The sequence below is a fragment of the Pseudoliparis swirei genome, chromosome 2 (assembly GCF_029220125.1).
Source record: "Pseudoliparis swirei isolate HS2019 ecotype Mariana Trench chromosome 2, NWPU_hadal_v1, whole genome shotgun sequence".
Taxonomy (NCBI): Eukaryota; Metazoa; Chordata; class Actinopteri; order Perciformes; family Liparidae; genus Pseudoliparis; species Pseudoliparis swirei.
The window spans coordinates 8,670,913-8,694,397 of record NC_079389.1 but is presented as its reverse complement, the minus strand read 5'-3'; the positions used below and the strand labels follow the sequence as shown (position 1 = coordinate 8,694,397).

The 23,485-nt window shown below is 44.5% G+C and overlaps 1 protein-coding gene and 1 long non-coding RNA gene across 3 annotated transcripts in view; one reads left to right on the top strand and one right to left on the bottom strand.

The window, feature by feature from the left end:
• Positions 1-190: 190 nt before the first annotated feature.
• Positions 191-1,615, top strand: LOC130201082 (uncharacterized). Of its 2 annotated transcripts, none has more exons than XR_008833131.1 (2): positions 191-278; positions 445-1,615. It is a non-coding gene; the product is annotated as an uncharacterized LOC130201082 (long non-coding RNA). The 2 variants fall into 2 exon arrangements; XR_008833130.1 differs by having other exon boundaries at positions 199-278; positions 442-1,615.
• An 8,154-nt stretch (positions 1,616-9,769) lies between these two features.
• Positions 9,770-23,485, bottom strand: part of nck2a (NCK adaptor protein 2a) — a 28,690-nt gene continuing 14,974 nt past the window's right edge. Inside the window, exons 2-4 of the mRNA XM_056435212.1 lie at positions 17,131-17,372; positions 11,438-12,186; positions 9,770-10,712 (exon numbers count right to left, since the gene is read on the bottom strand). Coding sequence (XP_056291187.1) covers positions 10,518-10,712; positions 11,438-12,186; positions 17,131-17,356 — 1,170 coding nt within the window. The 5' untranslated portion in view covers positions 17,357-17,372 and the 3' untranslated portion in view covers positions 9,770-10,517. The remainder of the gene's footprint in view (positions 10,713-11,437; positions 12,187-17,130; positions 17,373-23,485) is intronic.

The following is a 23,485-nucleotide window of genomic DNA, read 5'->3' as shown; positions in this document are numbered from 1 at the left end:
GCTCATTGGATCTCGTGTACATGGACTGAGCAATCCAGTGCTGCCCCGTCAGGTCCACTGCTGCCCCAAAGGTCCAGTGCTGCCCCAAAGGTTCCTCTTTGTTCTGCTCAGTTCAGGAAGACGGGCCGGCGACCAGAGGAACGCTAATACCAGCAGTACAACCACACTGTGACCATCTCTTTTCCTTAAGACCGGCAGCAAGCTGCTGTCACTGGACACACCTGTGAAGGAGAGGCAGCGAGCTGAAGGAGGAGCTGCAGACCCGTTCCTCATGCTGGGTGAGTTGTAATAAATCAGCCAGACACGTCACAATGTTTACGTTCATTGTAGGTTTTTGATGTTTAAGATGTCATAACTTGTGTAAAGATAGTTCATCAAAACTCTTTCTCTCTTTTCTCATTATTCCGCTTGCACCATCGACCATTTTCCGATTATTCTCAGTAGCTTTATATTCACTTTTCACTAGATTCATGGATGAGTTTGGTATCCTCATGTACACCTCCCGTGTCCTCCAGTGTTGGCAACGTCTCCTTTATTGTACGTGTATAACTGTAATGAAAACGTGGGTCTTCTGCACAATTATGTAACTGTATTGAAACTGACGATTTCTTTATCGTCATTTATAATGTTTACATTTGTCTTACGAAAAAAGAAAAAAAACAATAGAAGTAGACACGGAATTTCCATAAATAAATAAAATGCAATCAAATTTCCTTTATTTTTATTTTTAAATCTACTCTTTTGGATGATAATGAGTCCATATTTTTCCTTTTACTGCTTTTTGTTCATGTTTTTTAAGAATGAGCATTCTCTTGAATAACAGCGGTCAAGGATCTTTTTAACCGTTTAAAAATGAGCAAAGCAGAATGAAAAGAGCGACACTGAGCTCGCCTCTAAGGGCAAGAGGAATGTGGGCAATACAGCCGGCGCCGCGAACCTCAAACACCATCTTGTATCCGCTCGGTCTTTACAGAGCGACAACTGTTCAGAGAGCATCCAGAGCGAAGACCTGCCCAGTGGAAACCTGCCCACGTGTGTGGAATGTCGTTTCACCTCCTCGCCTCCAGACTGCAAATCTGGGACATTTTCCACTTTCATATTAATTTGTTCACGCGTGTCCGAGGTGTTTCTCCATCTCCCAGATGTAGAGCCGAACAAGAGCAGCAGTGGAAAGGAAGAAGAAGCAGAATGTGGCTATATTTCGTCGATGAGGCTTCACCCTCTTTCTGAAGACTTTTTTTTTTTTCTCCAGCTTTTACACTCCAGCAGAATTCATCAATCGGGAGAGAACGGAGGTCGGCTCATTTTGATGTGGAGTGAACTGGATTGGTCATTATGAAATTTCTCTTGTGTTCTGTAAGGCTCAGAGAGAAGAAAAAAAAGCCCAATTCTCCACTTTCACTGCAGCCAATCGATGGCTCTGACAGAAGTCTGTGCTGAAGCCAAGAGGCATCATCTGGCCTCCAGCTTGCTGTTTCCTGTCCACACAGAGCGCTCCTTCACAAACGTGGGATGATCTTCTCGGACAAAGATCATCGGTCAGTGTAATATGTTTGTTATAAACAGGAGTTGAAATGCTGTATGATCAGAGATACACTTTTCTTTTTGTTATCAAACTGCTTCCTCTTTTTGTTCCTTCACACCAATCATTTGTCTTGGCTTCCATCTTTCTCCTCCAACTCTTCCTGACCTGGTCATCCGAGTGTCTCCTCAAAGTTTCCACCAACACTCCTCATTCGGAACATCAATCTCAAAGTCAAAATCCTTCATACCTATTTAAAGTTGTGCAAATCAGAAATATTCAATTTAGGCCTAAAGTTGTGTTTGAGACCTTTTATACACACACACACGCACACGCCTTCGTGATGTTTGCTTTAGTTTGTGGGTCTGAGGGTCAAACCAGGGAGCAAACCTCCTCTGCCTCACCATCGTCTTCTTCTTCAGAGGGGCAATCGAGTCGAGTCATTCTCAGTTTACAGCTGCCTTCCTCCACTCAGAGCCTCTTTCACCTCCGGCATGTCCATTTGCAATGTATAGAGCGCTCTCGCGTCAGATTCTTCTGCCGGAATGTATAGAACATATTTCCGCCTTTGTCAGGAGCTCAGTGGGAACTATTTTACCCTTGAGCTCCTCGGATTTATCAATAGTTATTTTTGTAAAGGTGTAAAGGGAGAAAGAAGCCGAAGGAAAGCGTTGAGGAGAGGGGATACAAAATAAGTTTGTCTCTAGCAGGTAGTTTTCACATCGTCCATCCAGACCCACACAGTGGGTCTGGATGGACGATGTCACGGCTCTGTAGATGTTTACTTCTTTCTAAGTTAATCGGCGAGAGAGAGAGGGTCAGAGAGAGGGTCAGAGAGAGAGAGAGAGGTCAGAGAGAGAGAGAGAGAGGGTCAGATTGAGAGAGAGAGAGAGGGTCAGAGAGAGAGGGTCAGAGAGAGAGGATCATAGAGAGAGAGATGGTCAGAGAGAGAGAGAGTGTGACCTTTGTCAGTGACGGTGTAATGGTCTTGTTTTCTATTGTTCTTATAGTCAACTGACTGAAAAAAATACTTGTTTAAAAAGGCTTTCAAAGATTTCATTTCATTTAGGGAAATAGAGATGAATGCATTCCTAAAACAGTGGTTTAGTGTGTTGGTGCATTGAAGCCTGAATAAATTTTTTAACCTTTTATTCAGCAAAATATCTCTCTTTCTCAAATGTGTCTTTGCCAAGATGAGCATGTATTCACAGTAAGTTACAGGCAAATGACAGATCAAACTAATTATGCCCAAAAGGCATGTTATATGGAAATACAACATATTTCTAAAGCAATCCGAATTTCTATTTTATTTCATCCTAAAAAAACAACTTTAATGGCTTCCTAAAAGATCAAAGAGATAGCCGCTCGTATCCACGAGCCCATCCTGTGAATGTGTGAAGCTTTGAATGTGTCGCCAATTTCCCTTTTAATAACACACTTTCTTTTATTTAAAAAAATAAATAATATTTAGATCCCATTTTAAAATACATTTGCAGAGATAAAAACGTGTTTGACAATATTTAAAACTTTTATGAAGTAAATGTTTGTTTCTAGAATGGGCTCATTGGAAATAGTTGTGCAACTGTATACCAGTAATGTGGAGATTACAAATGTCACAATGCAAGAAGCTCGATACTGCCATCTTGTGGACATTTAAGGTACTGCGGCCAACACTTAACCCTCCTGTTATGTTCGTTTCTTACATACAGCCGTGATGTTCCCGGGTCAATTTGACCCGGTTAATGTTGAATCATCCAAAAGTGGTCAGAAACCAAAACATTCTAAAAACTATAGTTTGTACCTCATCACCAACAACATTACTAACAATTAAATCAGTTTTTAGTGGAATTGAGTAATTCACCCCTCCATAGATCAGAGTTCAATCAGGAGCACTCACTCGTTTTAATGAAAAATACATGTTCAAACTATTTTTTCGGTACATTGAAAAAATCTAAATCTAAATTGCATTAGTCTACCATAACATGTATTTTCTCCTAAATTTTATTTGCATTTTGTAAGTTTTTTTTTCTTCATGGGGTGATGTAGATAAATAGAGACGAGACACCTGTGCTGTTCAGGGTCATAATGACCCGCCCACTCAAAATCAAGCCAAATGAGTCATAAAGGATTTGTATTGAAAGTAAACCTTAGTTATGTTTATTTTTAGTGTTAAGATGCATAACTTATATGATAAAAGATGAACAAAGGCCAGCACACAGTCATCCTCTTGGTGCAGTCGTATGTATCTGCAGAGTGTAATGTTGTAGGACTTCTCAGCAACCATTTTGTATGTTTGGCCCCTCCCCTGATACGTGTGGGTGGAGTTTTCCCGCAGGAAAAAATAAAGGTTCCCGTCAAAATAGTATCTGTATTTCTCGCACAGGTGCGGACGTTGACATCGAGAATGTTAACAATATAAATTTGTATGACTTTTTAAGGCATATATATATATGTATATATTGACATATATACATGTATATATATGTGTATATATAATATATATAAATATATATAATGTTTATATGTATATATATATATACATATATATATAAATATATATACATATATATTTATATATAAATATATATATAAAAATATTATATATATAAATATAACATTAAAAGGACTTCTGTAACCTTGACCCCTGACCTCTCCTCTACCAGTCTTGTGTATTGAGCAGATATTCAGTCAAGGGGTCGAGATTTTATCAGACATGTCTCTAATAATGCGGGATAAGATATTACAGCCAGAAAGTTGAAAACATTATTTTGGAAGAGCAATAAATATTTTATATATATATGTATTACTCTTCCAAAGTTATTTTTTTCTTGACAGAAAAAAACAAATGTAGAAAGTGCAAAGAAGTCTTTGTATGTATAGAGAGAGAGTGAGAGAGAGAGAGCGATTTCCCGCAGAACAAGAATGTGTACTTCGATGCTGTTGTGACAAATGAAGACGACAGGTTTCAGCAGGGAGGCGTTTATTGCTTGCTCAAGAATACAATTCTTCTTGTAACAAGTTCAACATTTCCTCCTGAGGAGACTCCACCAATCTGAATCATATACCTCCCTCCACGTCACTTTTCCACCAATCAGATTTTAGCAAGTCGGCCCTGTTCTTGTCAAGGTGACCTTGACCTGTCCTTTGATCTCATCGACACGTCTCATGTTTGTACAAATCGACGTTCATTAACATTCCAGCTCTGTCGTACCGGCTGTGTGCACATCCCTTAAGGTCCCTTTCACCCGTTCTTCAACACAGGAAAGTGAAGAAGAGATTGTTGCTATCGTCGCAGCCTCCATTGACCTGCAGCCAGTGGGCCACATGGTGTAAACGCCTCCTATGAACGGCGTGCTGGTCTCTTCTGCTGACGTCAGCTCAGCTGGTGGAGCACGTGGGCCGTTAAATGTCGGGTCGATCGTCCAATCTGTGGCTCGTCCCTCTGGAGTCCTTGAAGGAAACACTGAACACCACATTGCTCCCGGGTTGCTTGTTTATTCGGAAAGAAATTGAAACATAGAACAATAGTATCTTCCAAATGAGTGCCGGCACAGGAAGGAGGCACAACAACAACCAGCGGGACAGATGACAACCAATCACACACGCCATTTGGGTATTTTTCCAAAATATTTATTGAACAAAAGTATTTAAATTCTCATCACATTGTCAGTGACACAGTACCATAGTTTGATCTCAGCAATTTATATATGCACCTCATCTTTATTTTTTAAATATATATATATATACACAGTGGAGACAATAATTAAATAATGCTCAATAACATTCAGATATATCATATAAAAGCTGAGGACCCCATGATCACTTCCATTGGTAGACAAATGCAAAAATTAAAAAAGGAATTCAAATGTTTGGTAGGACTAGATTATTTTTTCTATTATCAACCAGATTTATATATATTTGGTTTCTCGCAATAAAAGATAACTAATTATAAATTGACTGTTAAGCCCAGCTCCCGTAGTCATTGTTGCTTCAACGTCCTGGTCATGCTAACACATGCAGCTTAAAGATATTATTGATATCAGTTTACCAGATGAAACGGGTAGTTATGAAACAGAGCATCCTTGACGTGCGTGTGGAGTTTACAGTTGCTAAATTACGATTGGACAATTGCTGTTTTGGGGGAGGGGTTTAGAGGATTGGGGTTTAAACTATTTGTTGACCAATAAAAGACGATGTGTGACGTTTCAGTGTCGAGCTCAGGGCCATCCTTCTTAGTTCATTCATCTAGGTCCCAGTCATCTTATAAATATTTGTGTATTTGCATGTAAATTACACATTTCTCAAAATTCTCCGTAATGACAAGATTCCCAAAGATATTCCAATCTTCGAGAAATATTACGCCAGGAGAGGTACGATTTCATAACTGTTAATTAGTAGGAGCTGAAGAAATTAAGTGTATTTTCTCAAACGCCAAGATTCTTTACAGTGGTGTTGGATGCCAGGGCAATGCCGTCTACAGAATCCACATCACCAGATAATTGATCTCTGAGGTGCTCAGGGCCGATTAAAATTACTTCGGTTTTGTCTGAGTTTAACATCAAGAAGTTGCAGGTCATCCATGTTTTTATGTCTTTAAGACATGCTTGAATTTTACAGAGTTGGTTGCTCTCCTCTGGTTTTATCGATAAATATAGTTGAGTGTCATCTGCATAACAATGAAAGTTTATGGAGTGTTTCCTGATAATATTGCCCAAAGGAAGCATGTATAAGGTAAATAAAATTGGTCCAAGCACAGAACCTTGTGGAACTCCGTGATTAACGTTGGTGGTTATCGAGGCGTCATCGTTTACAAATACAAACTGAGATCGATCTGATAAATAGGATTTAAACCAAATTAGTGCCGTGCCTGAAATGCCAATCGACTGCTCCAGTCTCTGTAACAGGATGTCATGGTCAATGGTGTCGAATGCAGCACTAAGGTCTAACAAGACCAGGACAGAGAGGAGTCCTTTATCTGCTGCCATTAAGAGGTCATTTGTAATTTTCACCAGTGCCGTCTCGGTGCTGTGGTGTTTTCTAAATCCTGATTGAAATTTCTCAAATAAACTATTATGATGTAGAAAGTCGACAACTGATTTGGCACCACTTTCTCAAGGATCTTGGAGAGGAAGGGAGGTTAGAGATCGGTCTGTAGTTAGCCAATACCTCTGGATCCAGAGTGGGCTTCTTCAGGAGAGGTTTAATAACAGCCACCTTGAAGGAGTGTGGTACGTGGCCTGTTAGCAGAGACACATTGATAATATCTAATAGAGAGCCGCCAATTAAAGGCAAAACGTCTTTAAGCAGCCTCGTCGGGATGGGGTCCAAGAGACAGGTAGACGTGTTCAAGTAGAAACCGTTGAAAATAATTGGTCACGGTTGATAGGAGAAAATCCTCCAAATATACACCAGGGCATACAGCGGTTTCCAAGGCCATTCCACTTGAGGACAGATTGGCACTGGTTATGGGCAAGAGATTATTAATCTTGTCCCTAATAGTTAAAATCTTTTCATTAAAGAAGTTCATAAAGTCATTACCACTAAGGTTTATAGGAATGCTCGGCTCCACAGAGCTGTGACACTCTGTCAGCCTGGCTACAGTGCTGAAGAGAAACCTGGGGTTGTTTTTATTTTTTTCTATTATTGATGAGTAATAGGCTGCTCTGGCATTACGGAGGGCCTTCTTATATGTTTTAAGACTATCTCGCCAAACTAAGCGAGATTCTTCGAGATTAGTTGAACGCCATATGCTCAAGCTTTCGTGACGCTTGCTTCAGTTTGCGGGTCTGAGGGTTATACCAGGAGCAAACCTCCTTCCTCACTGTCTTCTTCTTCAGAGGGGCTATCGAGTCCAGTGTCATTCTCAGAGAGCCTATGGCACTGTCAACAAGATGATCAATCTGGGACGGACTAAAGTTAGACCAGGAGTCCTCTGTTATATTGAGACGTGGTATCGAATCAAATACAGAAGGAATCGCTTTAAATTTAGCTACAGCACTATCAGTTAGACATCTAGTGTAAAAACTTTTGACTAACGGAGTACACTCCGGTAGTATAAATTCAAAAGTTATGAGGTTGTGGTCTGACAGAAGAGGATTCTGTGGGAAGACGTTCAAATGCTCAATGTCAACGCCATAAGTAAGAACAAGATCAAGCGTGTGGCCAAAGCTGTGAGTGGGTTTCTGTACTCTCTGACAGAAGCCAATCGAGTCCAACAAGTCTTGTGTATTGAGCAGATATTCAGTCAAGGGGTCGAGATTTTATCAGACATGTCTCTAATAATGCGGGATAAGATATTACAGCCAGAAAGTTGAAAACATTATTTTGGAAGAGCAATAAATATTTTATATATATATGTATTACTCTTCCAAAGTTATTTTTTTCTTGACAGAAAAAAACAAATGTAGAAAGTGCAAAGAAGTCTTTGTATGTATAGAGAGAGAGAGAGAGAGAGAGATTTCCCGCAGAACAAGAATGTGTACTTCGATGCTGTTGTGACAAATGAAGACGACAGGTTTCAGCAGGGAGGCGTTTATTGCTTGCTCAAGAATACAATTCTTCTTGTAACAAGTTCAACATTTCCTCCTGAGGAGACTCCACCAATCTGAATCATATACCTCCCTCCACGTCACTTTTCCACCAATCAGATTTTAGCAAGTCGGCCCTGTTCTTGTCAAGGTGACCTTGACCTGTCCTTTGATCTCATCGACACGTCTCATGTTTGTACAAATCGACGTTCATTAACATTCCAGCTCTCTGTCGTACCGGCTGTGTGCACATCCCTTAAGGTCCCTTTCACCCGTTCTTCAACACAGGAAAGTGAAGAAGAGATTGTTGCTATCGTCGCAGCCTCCATTGACCTGCAGCCAGTGGGCCACATGGTGTAAACGCCTCCTATGAACGGCGTGCTGGTCTCTTCTGCTGACGTCAGCTCAGCTGGTGGAGCACGTGGGCCGTTAAATGTCGGGTCGATCGTCCAATCTGTGGCTCGTCCCTCTGGAGTCCTTGAAGGAAACACTGAACACCACATTGCTCCCGGGTTGCTTGTTTATTCGGAAAGAAATTGAAACATAGAACAATAGTATCTTCCAAATGAGTGCCGGCACAGGAAGGAGGCACAACAACAACCAGCGGGACAGATGACAACCAATCACACACGCCATTTGGGTATTTTTCCAAAATATTTATTGAACAAAAGTATTTAAATTCTCATCACATTGTCAGTGACACAGTACCATAGTTTGATCTCAGCAATTTATATATGCACCTCATCTTTATTTTTTTAATATATATATATATACACAGTGGAGACAATAATTAAATAATGCTCAATAACATTCAGATATATCATATAAAAGCTGAGGACCCCATGATCACTTCCATTGGTAGACAAATGCAAAAATTAAAAAAGGAATTCAAATGTTTGGTAGGACTAGATTATTTTTTCTATTATCAACCAGATTTATATATATTTGGTTTCTCGCAATAAAAGATAACTAATTATAAATTGACTGTTAAGCCCAGCTCCCGTAGTCATTGTTGCTTCAACGTCCTGGTCATGCGCAACACATGCAGCTTAAAGATATTATTGATATCAGTTTACCAGATGAAACGGGTAGTTATGAAACAGAGCATCCTTGACGTGCGTGTGGAGTTTACAGTTGCTAAATTACGATTGGACAATTGCTGTTTTGGGGGAGGGGTTTAGAGGATTGGGGTTTAAACTATTTGTTGACCAATAAAAGACGATGTGTGACGTTTCAGTGTCGAGCTCAGGGCCATCCCTTCTTAGTTCATTCATCTAGGTCCCAGTCATCTTATAAATATTTGTGTATTTGCATGTAAAATTACACATTTCTCAAAATTCTCCGTAATGACAAGATTCCCAAAGATATTCCAATCTTCGAGAAATATTACGCCAGGAGAGGTACGATTTCATAACTGCGTTAATTAGTAGGAGCTGAAGAAATTAAGTGTATTTTCTCAAACGTGTTACCAAAAAGTAGTTTTTTATTGTTCTTCAGTCGGTATCGTCACGGAGCTACAGACACACACTGGAGAACAGAAGCATGAGCAGAGACATGTCCAATGAGACAACATGAAGCACAGAGCTACACGGGAACGCCACGCATGGGGAGTGCAGACCTGGAGCCAGTAGTTCGGGTACAGGGCGGCCCATTTGGTGACATCGATAAACATTCATCTCGACGAGAAATCAGCGGTCTCCTCTATTGCATTAATGCCCCCCCCCCCCATACTGCCCTTTAGGAATATTACAGGAAGTATCGTACGCAGAATTTCAAATCACTTCTAAAAGATTGTGGAGAAGGAAACTTTTCGTAAAGGCGACGGGAGACACAAATCCAAAATGGGGGTGGGGGAGATAATTATATTTAAAAAAAGGAATGATGAAAATTAGGAGAAAAAAAGGCAAGAGAGAAATTAATTCTGGTCACTTTGTGAAGTCGTATGAAACAGCAGTGACCCCCCCGCCCCCCCCCCCACGAGAGGAATTTAAATGATCTTTAAAAAAAGAAAAAAGAAAAGTTAACCGAGGAACACAAATTTCCCTTAACAAATAAATGAACCAAATAAAATAACTGCCAGCAATTTGACAGGCAAGGTCCCTCAGACGTCTTTCCCCCTATAAGGATTAAGAGCAATGGCGTAACCTACAATGTGCGTGGTCGTAAATGGACATTGTTTATGACATCAGAGGGAGAGCTCCGCCCCCAACCAGGCCTCGGGCGTTCTGTTCTCACTGCACACGTCAGCTCGGCAGACGATGGCGCACTGAGCCGTACGTGAAGGAGGAGGCCGGTTGGAGAGCGAGAGGTTCAGCTGAGCACACGGGGGGCAGCAGATCACACTGGATGTACGCCGCCGCGATGAGGGGCCACAGCTAAAGCTTGAGTTAAGACAGTTAGGGGGTGGCATTAAACGTGTGTGTGTGTGTGTGTGTGTGTGCGATCCAGTGTAGGTGAGATGGTGTGAATCACAGCAGCGCTTTGACCAGGTACAGCTTCTCTCCGTGCTCGCTGGTGAAGATCGGGGCCTTCTTGTAGTGCTCCACCAGTTCATCGATGGAGTCGAACTTGCGCTGGCCGATACAGTACACTCCCTCCGACTGCTGCACTTTAAAGTGCTTATTCTTAGCGGACGCCTTCAGAGACACGGAGAAATCGTTGGGCTGAAAAAACAAAGAGGCAGACAAGTGGATGTGTGGTTAGAAACACGGAGGAGTGACGGCAGAGACGAGGCGGCTTTGCTCCAGCAGGGGGCAGCGTGTTCTCACCGCGAAAGAGCCGGACCGAACATTCACGACTCTGACTCCGAAATGATTCAAAGAGACATTTACAACTTTTAAACGGCATCAGGAATCTCTAAAAAGTTTCCCGTCGAGTCTCGGACCAGAAAGCTGTTTTTATAAAGCTATCATTGTTTTGATGAGACCCTTATTGTGTTGAGGACACGCCCACATGGTGCGTAGAACGATGCACATCGCTGCTAACGGCTTTAAACTCTTCCTCTGATCGACAGGTGGCGGTGACATGTGCAGCAAGAAGGCCGAGGAGAAGACTGGACGCGAGGGACCGTTGAGGGGAAAGCGTCGTGACATCGTTGTTAAAGCTCACAAAGTGTTTTGCTGTGGAACAAACTGTCCACGTACAAATGTATATCGACAAAGTGCTCCCAGCTGCTCGTGCAGATGTGAGCTGGTGACCCACGTGAGGCTGGACAGAACCAGACCCGGTCATTGTTCTTTTGAGCCTGCGGATGACTGTGTCCTTGGAAGTCGGCCCATGACGCGTCACGCAGGAGCTAAACCACATTCCTCAGAGAGGTCCCGTCTCCTAACATCTACCTCAACCGCCTCCCTGAAGTCTTCCTCCCCCGCCGTCCCCCCAGACTCACCGATGACTCGCTGTCCCGTATGAGGAAGTCGCCCTCCTCTCCTCTCTCGTTGAGTATGGACTCGGCCTGGTGTCTGGTGATGTCGGCGTAGTACCAGTCCCTCCCGGCGAACTTCCCCGAGCGCGCCGCCGCCGCGAAGCCGGGCGCGGAGGAGGGGGGCGGGGCGGGCCGCTCGTCCACCACCACCACATAGTTCTTAGGCACCAGGCCCACCGCGCCCCGTGAGTTCTTACACCGCCACCACTCCGGGTCGTTCTCCGGCTTCTCCACCACCTCCATGACCTCTCCCTTCTCAAAGTTCAGCTCCTCCTCGGTCACGGAGCTGAAGGGGTAGAGCGTTTGAACCAGGTGGAGCACTGCTGCTTCGCGGCCGCCCGCCCGCCCGTTAGCCAACACAGTCCCTTGAGCGCCTCCCTGGTGGCCAGAAGAATCTCCTTCCTCTCCGTCGTCGGCCCGGCCCAGCTCCTCCAGCACATAGTTGGAGGGGAACCAGCCCACGCGGCCCGACTGACCGCCCCGCCACCAGCCATCGCTGCACTTCTCCATCACGGTGACCTTGGAGCCCTTGACCAGCGTCAGCTCGTCCTCTCTCTCCGCCGTGTAGGCAAACTTGACCACGGCGGGGATGTTGAGGTCATAGATCCGTTCAGCAGCGCCGCCGCCGCTCCCATTGGAGGGGTGCTCCGTGTCCGAGCTGGGCGTTGGGGATGCATCGCGGGCGCTCGTCTTCCTCCTAGTTTTTCCCAAACCTGCAGCATGAATAGAAACACAAGAGAATGAGACGGAGGACCAGATTTCTTTCTTCTCATTTGCTTGAAATCCATTTTTTACCTGCATTTATCGACTTTTTGGAACCACAACACTGACATATTATCACCGTATGAAGTTGAGACGGCGCACGTGTTAGCGAACGGACACATCCCGCCGACATGATGCAACATGAGCGTTCATTTGCAATCATGGTTACAGAACCACCTCCGGTGGTCAGCTTTGTTTCGTCTCTTAAATGTTCACCAGCTAGAGGCCGACTTCGTCCGCTGTTTGTTGCCAAGCAGAAAGCGTCCGGGACGTTTTCCCACCGACAAACAGCTGCCCGATGGAGACGGCGAGAGGGAACCTCACGGTTACAACGCCAGCTGGAGAATCAAATCAATTAGCTGGAGAATGCTGAATTGCTCTGGAGCCACGAAGAGCGCTGCAGGGGGTCGCTCTCCTGGTTTGTCAATACAGGAAACTCCTCCTGGAAAGTCTCATTTCATCCGTTGATAGCGTACCGCGAGAACGGCAGCCTGCGCCTCGCTGTGCCGACTGAAGGCGGCGCTCCACGGGGAGGAGAGGCCGCTCAGGGCAGCAGGAAACTAATCGAGGCCGCAGGCTGCACTCTCGGACCCTCAGAAGCACACTAACTACCTTAGGAAGAGGATACAGGACATCCCAAGAGAAAGTGCAGCGGTGAAGGACAGATCGAAACTCTTGATAACAGAACACACACACACACACACACACACACACACACACACACGCCTCCACCGAGCACCCCATCTGACCTTTTACACACAGCTTGCCATCTAGCTGGTATTCTGCAGACACCATCAACACACTGTACACACATCTGCACCAATCAACAAGGCCGAGAATAGGTGGTGGAGACAGGGACTGGAAAGTGGAGCATGCACCATGGGCTTGATAGCGACACGCACACCCAGCACCAAAGTCTGCGCCCGCCTCACCTGTCGGTCTTTTCCACTCGCGTACTTTTCAGAGGACGTCTTTAAATGTGCGTTTGCACACATAAACAAGGCCGTCGTTTTCATAAAGTCTCTGAGCTGAACAGAACCAAGGACTTCCCTCTTCAGAGGAAAGTTAAAATAAGAGTGATACCCCACGTGGCGGACACGAATAAATCGTTCACCTGACAATTGAGGCTCATGTGTGACGACTAATGCCAACCCAGGGTGAGACATTTACATTGGTGGGTTCACACAGAGGGGCATGAGAGTTGTTGGCAGAGAGGAGGAGGAGGAGAGCTGTGAAGAAAGACGAGGGCCCCTTGGCAGCTGTTTCTCACACACACACACATTAGACCGAGCACATCAGAGGCCACAGCTGACCAAAAATGCAAAGAAAAAAAAAAGAGTGAGACAGGAATAACAAGCAGATCATGTTTATGGAGAGCGGCGTGCCTGACGCAGTATCTCCTGACTGAGCTGAGGACAAAGGTTGACTCCTGAGCCGAGCTCAGGTGATCCCGTGGGGAAAATTAAATAGACCATCGCCGCACGCACACGCACACGTTCCCTCCCAACCTTCACCCACCTCATCATCATCTTCTACAAGGAGACAAGCTTTTCCCACCCAGAGGACGTCAAGTCAGAGAGAAATGAGTTGATAAAAGCCTCGCTGCCGGCATGTACCCTGTAGAGTGAAGTATTGCTTCGCTCTACAGGGTACGGTGGAGGGCAGTTGGGGAAGTTAATGTAATAAGGAGTCTACACAATACAAAACCCCCCATCAAACACATTTAAGAACAGTCATGAAATAGCACAACCTGGTCCCTAAATGAAGGATTAGCACGGTGTCAGCGAGTGCTTTGACTTCTCAGAGTGCTTTGAGGGAATCACAGAGCAGCTATTTGGCCCTTTGAAGAACATCCCCCGCACTGCTGCTCTCCACTCATTGTTCCACAAGTGCCACTTTGTCTATACTTAACATATTACGGTGTAAAACCAGTCAAACTCGCCAAAAGCGACAAGAACATGAAATGGGATGCCTAAAGCAGCAGCAGCAGCCTGTCAGGCCAAGAAGAATTAATGGATCAAACTATTATCTTAAACCCTAATCACTTCAAAAGAACACATCGTATAGTGTGAGCATCACGGGGAACGCATAAAGACACCACACACACGGTGCCGAGGATAAGCCACGGGTAGCCCCCCTGTCCTGTGGGATGAACGGGGGATGGAAAAGGAGAGAGAGAGTGTGTGTGTGTGTGTGTGTGTGTGTGTGTGTGGGGTTTACAGTGGTGTCCTCTGCCGCCGCTCCATAGGAGGGAGGTCACAGGAATGAAACTGGGACGATGCGGTTCTGAAGGCCGTTTGTCTGCGACCACAAAGCCTCCAGACCTCACAGCTTTCTACTTCTCAACACAAAAGGTAACTCAAACCACCCCCCCCCCGCCTTAACTGCCAGGCTCCGTATGGACCGTGTATACATCTCAGCTTTTATCGGGAGCTTCCTGAGACTAAACCCTGGACCACATGGCGTGCTTTACACATGTGCACATGTCTGCCTCCTCGCAGCTCGGCCGAGTCTGTTCAGGACGACACTCGCAATAACAAGTTGGATTAGAAAGTACAGAGTAAAATGGACTGCCGGGGTTTTGTGTTTTTTGGACCAAAGGACAGGACGAAGGGCTCTCCGACGCCTCACATTCGCCCACGCACAATCACACAGACGTCATGTCAAATCTCACGTGGACCGAACTCGAACTTGCCACTCCGTTGTGCTGGCGAGTGCTGGCCCAGTTTCAGAAATGAGTCGAACTTTTGCTGAATTCTTTCACCCATTACCGTCTTAATTTCCGGTGAAAAGGAAACTGGGACACAAACCAGCATGGATCCATTTTACAATAAAATTCTGTCTGGATGAGCTAAAGCACAGGAGGAAAACTGGAGATACCAGGAATCACCAACTGTCTGCAAGGTGCTTGTCACAGTGTGGACGCACTGACGAGCCGGAAGTAATCACGCTCTCAGCCAATCAGATGCTCCGTTCAACTGTGTGCATAAGCTCCATTAGCCATGACCTCACCTGCTGCTCATCAGCTCATCGGGAAAATGTTCTTGCCTATTGGATTTTATCAGGCTTTTAACACTAAAGAGCTACTAGCTGGAAGAAAACTACTTGGACTGAAAAGGAATTAGGCCGTAATGTTGTCGTCGATATATAACAAAGTCGAGCACCGGGAGGGTAATCCATCACTCCTACACCACCATTTGGCTGCTGATTTATCCACTAATCAATCTCCTGATCATAGAAAAGCAGAGACCTACGGTGACAGAGAACGAGGTTGATGGGATCACCGACACACACACACACACACACACACACACACACGCTGGCCCTTATAGAGATGTAGAGTTTCCCTGGGGGCTGGTTTCCACACAGCCTCCTCCCCTCTCCATCTCTCTCCTCCACACTCAACTCTAAATACGTCTGCCTTTCAAGGCCACAAAGTTACTATTTTTATTACCACTGAACTTCTTGATCATTCTGTCTCGTTAGAATTTCTGCCACAGTTTCTATTTCCTCACCTCCACCACCCCCCACTCCATCAGCCTTCGAAAAAAAGTGGTAACTAATGCGAGAAATGTCAAAAACAAAATGGTAATTCTGTGCCACGCTCCAGACTCTTTTCCTGCTACAAGAAAGTAGAGCGAGCGGAGCATGTTTAACTCGATTCATCCATTCTTGACTGAATAATAGCAACACGTCCCAGTTTAGCAACTGATACCATCTCCGTAGGTCAAGATTAGAGTACAGATGTGACATCTGTACTCTAATGGTGATTAAGGGCTTCAGGAACCGACCCGTGATCATTGTGCCACCTCCGCCTAATTAAAAGTCAGACAATGAAATGGTGTCATGTGCGGTCAGTTAGCTGGATGAGATAATGCGTCTCCCCATCAGTCCTAATGAATTAAACCAATTTTATGATCGCAGAGTTACGGAAAACAAGACGAGAGCGCACAGGTGACAGTTTCTTTCAGACCGCTCCACCAAAAGCTCATCGGAAAATGCTAAAATAGCAACGCAGAAGATAATTGTGTTGGGAAATGGTTAACGCCGCTGCTTGCAGACTTGAGGGGGAGCTATGTGCGTCACACACGCACACGCACACACACACACGTGCGCGCACGCATACACACACACACACACACACACACAGCAAGCTCTGCTTTTATGCACAAGGTGCTGCGTATGAACTCTGCAACAATACTACATGTTTATCACTTGTATTAAATAAACTTGTGATTAAACGTATCATTAGTATTGTCAAAATAATGAACAACACATTTCTGTTATTGTTTTGTCATCAATAAAATGAGGAAGACTATTTCTAACCTTGCATCAAATGTTTCTCGTGCTGGTCTTGTTTTACTGATCCATTGTGATGTTATTGCCTTTATCAATGTTCCTCGTGGCATTATGAAAAGCCATTATTCAATGTAACATTTTTCCCAGAACCTGATTCTTTTTCATAGCGGGCTATAAAATAAATGAAACCCCTTTGAGTAGCTTGGAGTAACCGTTTATCTTTTTCTCCCCGTTAAAACGTAAGCTCCATCCACCCATTCCTTATGCACAGTCCCTCTCATGTGCTGGCAGCTCCGGCTTCACACAGGCGAAGGCATTCAAGTCAAGACTGGACGAGTCGATGTGCCGACAGCCCAGAGGCCGACTCCACGGGATGCCTGGACACTGACGGCTCCCAGCAGAGAGACGGAGAAGATCCAGCCTCGACACACACGCATATATGCATGATATATGCAATATATGCACAAACTGACACCTGTTCATGACCACATGTGATCTTCGTTACCTGGGAGCAGAACATAAGAAAAAAAGGGCATAGATTCTCCACGACGTTAAAAAAAAAGCACACAGGCAGAGTGAAACTAAATTCTTCTTACCCAGCGTGTCTTTGATGTTCTTCACCAACGAGCCTTTCTTCAGGCTGTTCTTGCGCTCGACGTAGTTGGACGGCACGTACCCGGTGTGGTTGCCGCCGTTGCGGACGCGCCACCAGGTCTTTGAGTCGTCCAGCAGGTAGAGACGCTCATTTTTACGGATGTCAAGTTCCTGGTCCTGCTGGGCCGTGTAGTCCCACTTGGCTACAACAATCACCTCCTCTGTCATCTTTCATGGAGTCCTCCTGTGGAGAAGACGGCACAGGGTTGAGCCGAGGAGGACGCGCGTGTGTGTCCGTGTGTGTGTGTGTGTAAGTCTCATTTGTGTTTTGACAAGTGACGAGTCATTACAAATTAATCCATATTCTATATCCATCCATGTCCACAATTTTTAAGCCACGTATCCACTTCAAATTGAGCATTTGACAGGACACACACACACACCCTGGACAGGAGGACACACACACACACACACACACACCCTGGACAGGAGGACACACACACACACCCTGGACAGGAGAACACACACACACAACACTCTGGACAGGAGGACACACACACCCTGGACAGGAGGACACACACACACAACACTCTGGACAGGAGGACACACACACCCTGGACAGGAGGACACACACACACCCTGGACAGGAGGACACACACACCCTGGACACGTTGCCGGTCTTTGAAACCCGGATGTGCCTGACATGGATAATTCCTCAGCACGAGATAGCAGCACACCTCGCATGTTGCCGACTCCTCGTCCATCGCTCTGGGTAACAATGATAAAACCTAGGAGTCACGTCACACGCACGACACACGGCTGAAGAAGAAACCAAGTACAACCAACCGGTGAAAACATTATGCGGCCGACAGGTTTCAGGACAGTGACAGTTTCTCTGAAATGGAACATCCAGCCCAAGAAGAAAAGCACCTTGTGAAAGGCCATTTGCTAGAGAGCTGCACGAACACACACAATCGATGCGTGTGCTCGAGCTGCCCGCTGTCGCTCTCACAAACACACGCAAAGCCCCACCTATTCCTTCTTTTGAGAGACAGTGAGCGATTACATGCTCTGTTTCTCCAGGTCTCAGGTGATTTGATTCGACGTGGGTTTGCCGGACTGACCACGAGCCAAATGGGATCAGGAAAGTTTGGGGTAAATTCAATTAAGTTAAACCGTTTGTGTGATGAAAAGACGTCTCAAGAGCACGAGGAGAATCCGAGAAAATATAGCCCGCCCCCAAGTTAACAGTCTGCAGCTGGAAACAAGACCGCTGCGATGAAGGGAGTGGGCATGCAGATGATGCAGGTGAAAAGAGGCTCGCTCTGAAGATAAGGGCCCTTTCAGAAAGGCACAGAATGAATAGTTATATTGTAAAGCTTTTGTATCCACAGCCGGGATAATCAAATAAAACTGCCCAGTTCATATCTAATCTCATGGAAGGCCATCGGTAGCTTTTGTGCGCCGCTGTGATTTATGGCGGTAAACACCCTTCAGGAGACGAAACCGACAATTTAAAAAATCATCTACATCCCGGTTACATTTTAAAGATATTTTATAGAGCCGTTTAATAACGGTGCTAACGTTTAAGACATTTACAACAGTGTGTTTCCAAGTAAAAACGCCTGCTGCGTCAAACAGCTGTATGGAAGATTGTGTGTAAGAGAGATAGAGAGAGAGAATGTAGGAGGGCGAGTATATAAACTATATTTAGTATATGTGCACAAATATATTTTTCTTCCAACAGACTAGACACACGGAAAAAAAATAAGGCCGCAGCACACATTCACGAAGCAGGGGGATTGTATATTCCCTCACTCGTCATTTCCATTTGTATCTTTTAATGAGAGGGCAGAGCACAGATAAAAGCGTAACCACAAAAGAGAAGTATGACTCATAAGAAGTGTAGCTGCACAAATTAGACCATATAAAAGATTCCATTACTGCTGGAAAGATTGATATCCTCTGTGCGGGCTACATTTTATGAAATGCAAATTTCCCTAAATGCCTTCTTACAGTCACAACCAAAAAGCAGGGATGTGTGTGTGTGTGTGTGTGTGTGTGTCACTGCGTGGAAGAATCCAACAACCGCTTTCCATCTCCGCAACAAGCAGTCACAACTAAAGTGAAGTTGAATGTGCCTCTGCTTGCCGTCACTAAAGCTGTCAAACAGGATTTCTTCTCAGCCCGGGACGGCGGAGGAGGGGAGAGGAGGGAGTTGCGCAACCGGGAGAGTTTATGGCAAGTTCACCATAAGTTAAAGTTACTCAACTTTCCATTGTGTGACGACTTTAAACGCAGCAGCAAAAACGGGGCAAAAGGACGACGGTAGAAGGGTCAGGGTGAACGTCCAGAGGACGAGACAAGAGCAGCTGTGATTCTTTGGAGAGTATGGCAGGAAGTGGCAGGGCAGATTCATGACAAGGTGAGGGAGACGGTGACGTCAACTTTTCGAAAAAAGACAGGAGGTATTTGAACATGCTGCGGCCTCCATCCGCCGGAGGCTACAACTGCTGGATTAGACCCGGCTATTATTCTCCTTTCCTTTTATTGCATTTAATCCCCCCGGTGAGGATGGATGGATGAGTCAACCTGAGGACGTCTGCTGGGAGAATGCTCCACAGTGTTTACCCGCCACTATACTTGAGATATTGAATACAAAAGCAGACCAGAAATGCCAGTGGGGTAAAATTCCTGGCTTTGTTTGGGAAACTTTTTATTGTGCTATGCAGCGAAGATTCAAAAGATTTATACAAACCTGAACCCAGGCACGCCAGCATAAGGTTATGTTTCACACCTGCAGTTCAGTTCATTCGGTCCTGACAAGTTAACAAAAAGTTACGACATGATCACACACCTCTTTATGATCAAACGCCGAGCTATAAACATGAGCTTATGTTATCGGTAACTCATTCATTGGACACTTCTGGTGAGCTCATCCGGTTTTATCAGGACTACCTACACACATATACACACATGGGGAACATTCTGGTGTGTTGCACTCAAGTGAACTTTGTTGTGGGCATTTCACTTCTCTTTTCATTAAGAAATAACGATGATGAGAATTATTAATCGTGACACTAACTCAATGAATAAATAATGACAACCAAATAGGAAATGTTTACACAAATGTTATGGACATCCTTATTAATTAATATGGCGATTGATAAGTATTGATACATTATGGTGTGCTTATTTATGACGATGTTCAGTCACCTCTCGTGGTTTCGTGATTCACATTTTGAATTTTTAGTGACGGTTTTATACCGTCATTGACTGCTGACTCCTCACTAACTTAACTTCAAGGGCTCTCTATGAATACTAGTTATGTTATATGTTTATTGAATGAATACTGCTGGCTGAAAAATAATTTACTAATATTATTTCTAGATGTGTTAATTAAAAAATAAAATCCAGTCTCAGTTGGTCTTTAATAGTTCATGTAATACTTTTTAATAAACACAAACTCAACTTGTGTGTTTTAACTCCTTTTCACATGATGTTTGTTTGGTAATTTGTGTTGGCCAGCAGATAGAGCGGTCATCCTCCATCCTCCAATCAGAATATTGGCAGTTCGATTCCTGGCTCCCCCAGCCCATGTCCAATGTGTCCTCTGGCACGAATTGCCCCAAATTGCCATTGAAGGCTGTGCCCTCGCTGGGAATGATTTGTTAGTGTGTGAATGGGTGAGTGACAGAAGACTAGAAAATATAAAAGTCCATTTACCATTAACCATATTTGACTGTTTATCACATTCTTCCAAATCTTTTTTTTAGATTTTAGTTCAAATTCTCATTAAATCCTGAAAATCAATAACACAAATCAATACATTTAGCTCGACAGCTGTCTGTTCACATTAAAAATTATAATTGTTAGGGACTGACTTGGCAATTGTTTTACCAGATTTAGGAACTTTTGGAGCTGCGAGCTTCTTTCATCAAAAGTCGCAAACCGTGACTTCAGTCGTCCGCTCTGTAGGTTGATAAAGTTTTCAAACATACGGGGCTTTGGAACGCTGAGTATAAACGTAGCAAAAGATATGCATTTTAAAATGGAAACAAAAGTAACTAGAACGGGCACTCGGTAGACCTTTTCATGACCTTTGACCCGATCGATCCCAAAATCTAATCAAATGGCCCCCGGATAATAACCAATCAGCCCACCAAATTTCATGCGATTCGGTTTAATACTTTTTGACTTATGCGAATAACACGCACGCACGCATACAAATACACGGCGATCAAAACATTACCTTCCGCATTTCCAATGCGAAGGTAATGAGGACGCAGCTTAAACCAACCCAAAACAGCATCGGCGTGAGAACACACTAGAAGGCTATCTCCCTTTCTTGATACATTTGTCATTCAATCTGAGCTCAGTTTCCTTGACATGGTTAACAAACAGGTGGTTGAACAAAACACAGCTTTTCCCTGAGAAAGCATAGAAACACACACACAAAAGAAAAGAGCCCGATTTGGGGGAAAGGCTGAATTTAAAAAAGGAGGAAAGCCTGAGAGCTCACGCTCCTCGTGACCCTCCATTCCTCTGTCGAGTTAAAAGAGGAAAGATGAGCGACAAACTGCTGCGCTGGGCTTCGGCAGCACTTTACAACACACTTCACTGAGGGGGGGGGGGGGGGCTCACAGGCTCTTTCAACACCACACAAAGAGAAAGGGAAAGTTAAAAGAGGATTATAAACAAAAAAGAAATAAGGGATGTTTCAAGAAAGGAAAAAAGAACGTCTGGCAGAGCTTTCCGTGTTTGGCATTCAGGTCAAAGACAGACGGACAGAATTGAGCCAATTGGGGGGACATGTCCACCTCCCCCCTCCACTCCACTGTTTGCAGTAGTTGCTTTTCACTGAAGCGAGGACGGCTGGCAATCAGTGTCAAGCATTTTGAGTGGACTGGACAGACTGAAACACGAGGAAGCTACTGTGTGGCTCTGTGATTTAAAGAGGCCCGATGGTCTGGTTCACAGATTTCATTTGTCCATAACAGCCAGAGCTGCCAACTTTTCAAAAAACCTTGGAGTGAGATTTTGTCGGGGGTGACCAATATGTTGCCGCGCACGCAGCCACACACGTTGGTGGCTCAAATATCAGGACATTTGAATTAATGTGGCGTTGTACCCATGTTGTACCCATGTTGTACCCTGCATTCTGGCCTGGCAAAGGTCTTTTACGAGGCATCTTTGCTACCTTAAATAATTAAAATGTTTTTTATTAACTCTACTCTCATTTACAAAAACATGACTAATTCTATTGCACAAATGTCCTGTCTTTATGTAAAATTCTTTATAATACATCTTTCTTGTTCAAAGAGCTGTTTTGAAATTTTTTGAGAGGTGCCTTTTCCTAGGCCTGCAAATAAAGTGATAAATGCTATGTGGGCAGCTTTAATAAACAATGCTCTGATGTTTTGAGCATGCAGTATACCAAGAGGTTAACAAGGTGCTCTCCTGCTGCTTGTTATGACAACTGAGTTTCCATCACCACATAAAATCACACGCACATACACAACACATTATTTCAAGTTTAAGAGAGTGAGAACTTAATTGAACCACGTCATTAACAGGGCTCTTAAGTTTTGAAGACAGGCAAGAGTGACATATCTATCCAGGATGCTTTATTTTCATTGGTTGCTGGATTACATCTTACCCAGATACAACAGATACGTTTTTTTCTGATTGGCTATTGTGTAGCTCATTTCTTTTTTTTGATTGCCGGATAAGTGGCACTTCACAGCAGAACTCCAGGGGAGCGCTTGATTCCTCCACGGTGAGGGCAGCGCGGCCAGCTCATGTCTGCGTGCTGCGGCACATTAAAACATTAAATAGCCGAGAGTTTTTTCAGCGTGAGAAATACGATGTGTGGCGGGAGTGCGTGACTTAAGACCGAAATGCGTGAGTCTCACGCTCAATGCGTGACACTTGAGAGCCCTGCATTAACACACCGTAGTCTCTGCTCGTTGTGTCTGTTTGAAAATCTTCTTCTGTTGCTAACTTCGGGACACTTTGGGGTAAATAGGATGTCTATGCAGCGAATAGGTTTACAGATGCGCTCCTTAGCGCCATCTATCGTTGCGGAGTTTGAAAAGAAACCAACGCGCCTCGGCCCAAAATCAGAATTTCTTTTGCCGTGAGAAATTGGTTGTGTGGCGTGAGAGCGTGTGAAAACATGCAAAAGCGTGTGTCACACGGCGAAACCGTGAGAGTTGGTAGCTCTGTAACCATGTTTAAGCTAGCTCGTAGCTTGCGCTAGCTCAGAGCTCAGAACTTTGTCAGTGCGGCCATGAGAACGGCTTTTACAGTGAATAGGCCTATGGCCGATTAGTGTTTTAATGTTGTCGTTTTGTG